This window comes from Kryptolebias marmoratus, linkage group LG20 (assembly GCF_001649575.2).
Source record: "Kryptolebias marmoratus isolate JLee-2015 linkage group LG20, ASM164957v2, whole genome shotgun sequence".
Lineage (NCBI taxonomy): Eukaryota > Metazoa > Chordata > Actinopteri > Cyprinodontiformes > Rivulidae > Kryptolebias > Kryptolebias marmoratus.
The window spans coordinates 25,434,681-25,441,088 of NC_051449.1; the positions used below are offsets into that span (position 1 = coordinate 25,434,681).

Genomic DNA, 6,408 nt, shown 5'->3' on the forward strand with positions numbered 1-6,408 from the left:
TTTCTCCCGGTTTTGGCGCTTCTCGCTCTAACTCGCTGAAAATATGACGATGATTTTTTAAAAAAATATATGTGTCGGGAATAATTTCTCATAACTCTGGTTTTCCTTGGTCTATCGAGATGATTTAAAAACTAGTGTAAAGCTTGAAGTCTGGACTTTCGACACAGATTAAAACGAAGTGTCTAAGAGGGCGGATCTTTCCCACTAGAGCGTTTTAAATCGGTCATGTGACTTGGACGCGCCGGCGCGTCCGTCGACTTTGAAGAGTTAACAGTCCTGGGTCCTTGCTGGATTGTTTTTTGTTTCTTTTGTTTTGTTCTTCTGCTGTTGTAATGAATGCTGTCTCTGCATTGATGGTTCACTTCCAGATGTGTACGCTGCCCATTCCAAAGACACTAATGCACCCCCATACAATCAGAGAGGCAGGCCTGTGAACTGTGCGCTGATAACAGGCTGGATGGTGTGTTCAGAACAGAATCAGACAGTTGTTAATGCAGTGGCCCCTAAGGACCCATTGTGAATGAAATATGGGTTTATTAGATTTGGTAATCCTTATATTTTGTTTTTATTTACATTTTACACAACATCCCAACTTTTTTAGAATTGAGTTCATCTTTCAATCTAGGAACTGCAAACTTCTTAAAGTTTTACTGCACCTGTTTTTGCTTTTGAAAGATCCTGGAATATTTATATGATTGAAATTTAACATAGTCTTAGTTGTCATGAAAGAATAAATAGTAAATTAATAAAAAGTTGTCCAGGTTTTAGGAATTTCTTCCTTTTTTTGAGTTCCTTTTATATTTTGTGAGTGGTTTTGTTCTCTTTTTGAAAGTGATAATTATTTTCTTCCATTTCTGACAATGAATCAGATGGCTCCTGCTGAAGATGAGCCAGCAGCTGAGGAAGCAGAAACAGTTGAGGAGATCGGTGAGACTTTAAAAGAGGAGAGCGTTGCTCCTCAAGAAGCTCCTGAAGAGCCAGCTGAAGAAGAAGATTCTCCGTTAGAGGAAGCTGAAGAGGAGGAGGCAGATGCAACCGCAGAAGAAGAAGTAGCTGTTGAGGAGGAAGAAACAGAGATCAGTGAGACTTTAAAAGAGAAGAACGCTGCTCCTCAAGAAACTGCTGAAGAAGAAGATGCTCCTGCAGAGGGAGCTGAAGAGGCAGATGCAGTAGCTGTGGAGGAGGAAGCAGCAGCAGCAGCAGAAGAAGAGGAGGAGCAGGAGGAGCAGGAGGAGCCAGGCCTCTCAGCTGAAGCTGCTGAAAATGAGGAATCAGCTGTAGACGGAGATGTGGACAACGTCGTAGAACCAGAGGAGCCTGATGAGCAGCTGGCTGTGGAGGAGGAAGGCCTGTCAGATGAACCTGCTGTAGAAGAAACAAGCCATGAGGAGCCATTTGAAGAGGAGGAGGCAGATGAAGCAGAAACTGAGGGAACTCCAGAAGAAGAAATGGAGGATCAAATAGAAGCAGGTGAAAAAACTAATGGGTTTCATCTTTGATCCTACTGTTAACTCAAAGACATTCCCCCCTTTTTTAAATTACATTTTATGTTTGAAACATAAATTAAAATAACAAATTACAGTCTAACAAATCACAACAGGTTGAATAAAAACAAAACCAAATAAAACAAAGCTCAGTTTATAGTAAATAACATTAGGATCTCTCAAACTACACTGTCCACACTGCAAGCAGGGTCCATGTAAAACTTATCATGTCCAAGATAAGTCAAATATATCTGCCAAACATTGAAAAATGTTCCAGGTTAGTATGTAAAATATTTGGAAAAATATTCTAGTGAAATCAAATTTTATACCATCCTTTAATGATGTTTTTTAAAAGCAACCCAGTTTAGCAGGCTACTTTTTTCTGGCAGCAAAGAAAAGAATGTTGTATATTGTAGTTTTTTACCTGTTGTATTAACAATGCATCTACTTGGGAGACTTAAAATCAAACAAATTAGATTTAATTACAAAATATTTTCCCTATTTCAGTCCAGTAATTTTGTACTACACCACAGGACCACAGACAGTAAGATAATGCACAAATTTCTGTTTTGCATTTAAACACAAAGGGGAGAGGAATTTAAATGTCTGCCTGCAACTTGAGGACATGTGTAATCTGTATAGTATCTTATGCTAAATTACTCTAGTACAAGTACAGTGAGATATTGTTTTAACATAGATCTACATTTCTTCCCAAGTTTCTTCCTCAGTATTCACTGATAGTAACTTAACTCTGAGTGTAATACTGGGCGACATCTCACACTTTACACTGTAGAGTTAATTAATGGTCACTTTCCCTGTTTGTTGAAACAGTATCTTCTCAATAACAGATATATTCTCAATATCCTGATGCTCAACCAGGGGTTTAATCTTGACAATGTAATGCCTCAATTGTAAATATATATTAAAAATCACATTACGCTCGCCCTATTTTTCCATATGGGCAGTTCCACTTCATTTCAGGTCCTCTCCCAGAGGCCTGGCAGCTTGAGGGTTCAGTTCAGTTCTTAGCTGTTCCTAGGACTGCGCTCTTCTGGACAGACATCTCTGAGGTTGTTCCTGCTCTTTCAGCCCTCCTTCTTGCTGATGTTACAGTCACCTGGGACTGCTACATCCTCCATCACTGCTTTCTTCTGTAGCTTGTTGACCACCACAGTGTCCGGTTGGTTAGCCATCACCTGTTTGTCAGTCTGGGTCTGGAAGTCCCACAGTATCTTAGTTCTGCCATTCTCCATCAGCCTTAGTAGAGTCTCCTACTTTGACTGTGGGACTTCCAGTCCATACTCGGTACAGATGTTCCTGTACACTATTTAAGCCACTTATGACATTCCATGTATGCTTTGCCTGCCTTCATCTTACATCCCGTATTATTAGCTGGACTTCAAGGGGCATCTTTGCACAGCCTGTATCTTGGGTCCTTGTTAGGGTACAAATGCTTCTCCCGTATTGCTCAGTCTCATTTCTGAGCAATACTGGCAGTCTCTAGAGCCTCAGGTATGGTCAGGTTGCTGTGTTTTTGTGCTACTTTCTGACAGCTGGCTGATTTCTCTCCTTCTTAGATAAAATATGATGCTTTATTGTCATTGCAACTAGTACAAGGACATTATTTAGAGGCTGCTACTGAAATATCAGAAAATATCTTGTGCATCTCAACTTCAAATACAAGTAAAACACACACACACACAGGTATGAATATATTATATACTTAGGTTAATATCAAGTGACAGTAAAATAAGATGAGATAAATACTGCAGACAGAAGCCCATTAAAACTGTTGCTTTGTTGATTAATGCAACAAAGCATTGTCAATGACAATACTCTTTATTAATTTTAGGCTTGATCTTATAGCCAAGCATTTCACAGACCACTGTTGCTGTGCTGTATTCCAGCTCATTGGCTTTTGTAATGGTGCTAGCAGGGATACATAGCATCTCACATCTTCTAGCAGACTTTCAGAATTGTACTTTGTCAGTTAACCGTGGCATGGGTCTAGCATAGTCAGAGTTTTCACTCTTGGGTCAGCTGCCCTTGTATTCAGGGCTTCTCAATGGGGCTTGGTATCCATACTTGGATGGTGGAGATGATGGTATCTCCCCCCGACCTGTCGACCTGACTTCCCCTGGCTGTAGCATCGTTGTTGCACTTTGTCAGTCTCTTGGTGGGATAATAGATGTTTCTCTCATATGTTGGAACACTGGGTCCAAAGTTGTTTCTGGGTCAATCTGGATTTTGGGTATTGAAGTTACATAGGCTCCACTTCATTCCCATATAGCGTCTCTCTCTAGGCTTCCTCATATAGTGTTAAGTTAAGTTACCATCAGCTCATTAATACAATTTGTCAAATTTTGTTTTATAAGTGTCATCTCCTACTTTTTAAACAAGTTACATAAAAAAATCCAGACCACTGTAGATATAGCTGCCATAAATATACCAAATTTTTATTTCAAGAAATTACAAATGGTTCAAAAACGGATAGAGAAATTTTAAATTCTAAGTCTGGAAAAGTTTGGGATTTTAAATGACAAATGTGTAGGAACCCTGGAGATATGAGCTTTCCAGATATTGGCATTTTGTAGCAGTGATAAGTGAACTATTGGGACAAAATCCCGTTCAGAAGGGCCAATTCTGTGTTAGTACTCCTGTAACTTAAAGATGGGACCATTCTGCTCTGATTATTATTAGTGTTTGAGTTTTAGGATTGGATTGGGGTTAATGTTTGTTTTGAAACTGAGAAAACTGAATCATTTTTTCAGCCCTACTTCTGTTGAAAGTTATACATGTTTTGTCTTTTTCTCCCATTAAATCCCACACAAAGAAGAAGTGGCTCCATATGAAGCAGAAAAGGCTGAGGAAGGTGAGGATTCCCTCTGACCTTTGATTCATCTCTACTCAGTTATATGCTGTACGGTGGGTCTAATTTCTGCATGTGTGCTTCTTTACAGCAGAGCCAGAGATCCAGAGTCAGGATGAGCCCACAGGTAAATACTGTTTCAGCTGAACTCCTTCTATAGAGTGAACACTTGACAATGATGAAACACTGTTTCATTGAGTTAGGACAAAGTATATTTTTGAATACTTTTTAGTTTTTTTAGGAAGACAAGTGAATGATTAAATGGTTAAACTCTCTCAGCTAAGAGTATACATTAGCTTTATACTGGGGGTGGAAATCATAAGGAACCTATATGGAGCTTAATTCATGTCATAATGGGACAGCATACCGTCCCAATTTAAGAGCAGAATTTCTTATTTTCACACTCCGAATTCTGCTCGTCACACTGAAAGCATTCCTTCCTGCTTGAAAAGTTGCTGTTTTCCCTGAAAACTTTGTTTCTGCTCATTGATTAAACCTTGCATCGCTGTTGGTTTATTGCTTGACACAGATGTGCTTTTTTTTGTTGTTGAAAGCAACAGCCACATTTTGATTAAATAAGTTTTATCTATATAAAAATTACAAGTTACAGTGGTGGAAAAATACTTAGAAACTATTCTTTTAAGAAAAATCACACTAGAGAAAAACAAAAGATAAAACTTTCATTACTTGTACCTTGCTTACAACTACATCTTAAAGGCTCTAAATTTAAAATATGGACTCTAATATTTAATTTTCGGATGAAATAAAACATTCAACCTTGGTGAGAGACCCCCCCAACACAAACCACAAAACAAGCTACTGAAGACTACCCAACCAATTAAACAAATGAGCTTTTTATATATATATATATATACAAATATATTATCGTTATCTGTAAATGTTGTGGCAGATCAGTTCAGATCTCCTGTCATCTCTGTCAGCTGTGCACAAACCTCAGCTGATGGAGCAGCTTGTTGCAGCATCATTTTTCTTTTTTAATGGGGAGGGGACCCACAGGAGGAGCTGCAGAGGGATGTCTGGGTTTCCTTCTTTCCCTTTTGCCTTTAAGACCAGCCACAGATAAGTGGTAGAGAATGGATGGATGGATTATTTACTGCTTCATTAAAGTTTTGTTAAAACAATGAAGCCAATGTTTGTTAAGATTCCCAACTAACAGTGTTGCCTGCTGTGCGTTAGCCACCTGTACACTCATCCTCTGGTAAATAAACGATGCACAGTAGTGCTATAGCTAACTGGGTCAGGCAGTGATCGAGTTAATTCATTCATTCATCTCTCAGCTCAGATGAAATGAAACATTTTATGATAGACGTTGGCAAAGAGCCGAGCAGGAGCTGGCACTTTCAGCTGTGTTATCCAGGAAGGAATAATCTGCAAATTTCCAGCCAATCAGAGCCATTCCTCAGCTTCAGCTCTGTGTGAGAATGGAAGTTCCAGGAAGTTTCTACTGCTGCCTGTTTAAGAATGATTAAGTTAGACCCATTCTGATGATCATTCAAAATATGTTGTGTTTGATGAGGTTATAAAAACCAGGCGGCCTGGCTACTTCAGTGTCTTGGTGCTTCTCATCTTGTATCGAGGCTGTGTGGTTATCAGATAAATGGTTTTTTAAGGCATTTTTTCTCCAATTCCTAACTTTCAGTAATATTATGTAACATATGTTAAAAGTTGGCCACACGTATGTGTTTTTAGAGCGACAAAGCTGCCTGGAGCTGTTAAGTTTTGATAGCTCAGATCTGGATTTCTTCCTGGTTTAAAACTAAAGAAATCCCAAATAAAATTATTTCATAGTTGTATATGCTGTAATCAAATAATCAACAGGGATTACACAGTCCCACCCCACTCAAAACAGAAAAAAAAATTAAAAAAAGAAAGACAAATATACCTGCATGAATTGTTTTTTGTTGGACTGAGGGTTGATGATTAAAAAGATGACAGAGGAGAGATCACGTGGGTACGGACCAAGATGGACGCTTGAGGCTCTTCTCCGCTCCAGGCTAAAAATAATTTTACATCTACCTCCAGTTAAACTCGTTC

At 38.9% G+C, this 6,408-nt stretch overlaps 1 protein-coding gene across 6 annotated transcripts in view; it reads left to right on the forward strand.

Annotated features, from left to right (window-relative positions):
- asph (aspartate beta-hydroxylase) overlaps nucleotides 1-6,408 on the forward strand; it is a 54,435-nt gene that overhangs the window by 43,515 nt on the left and 4,512 nt on the right. For 3 of the 6 annotated variants that reach the window (XM_037981864.1, XM_037981869.1, XM_037981868.1), the window contains 3 exons: nucleotides 870-1,470; nucleotides 4,318-4,356; nucleotides 4,445-4,480. In XM_037981864.1, coding sequence (XP_037837792.1) covers nucleotides 870-1,470; nucleotides 4,318-4,356; nucleotides 4,445-4,480 — 676 coding nt within the window. The remainder of the gene's footprint in view (nucleotides 1-869; nucleotides 1,471-4,317; nucleotides 4,357-4,444; nucleotides 4,481-6,408) is intronic. The other 3 variants (XM_037981866.1, XM_037981865.1, XM_037981867.1) reach the window with 3 other exon arrangements.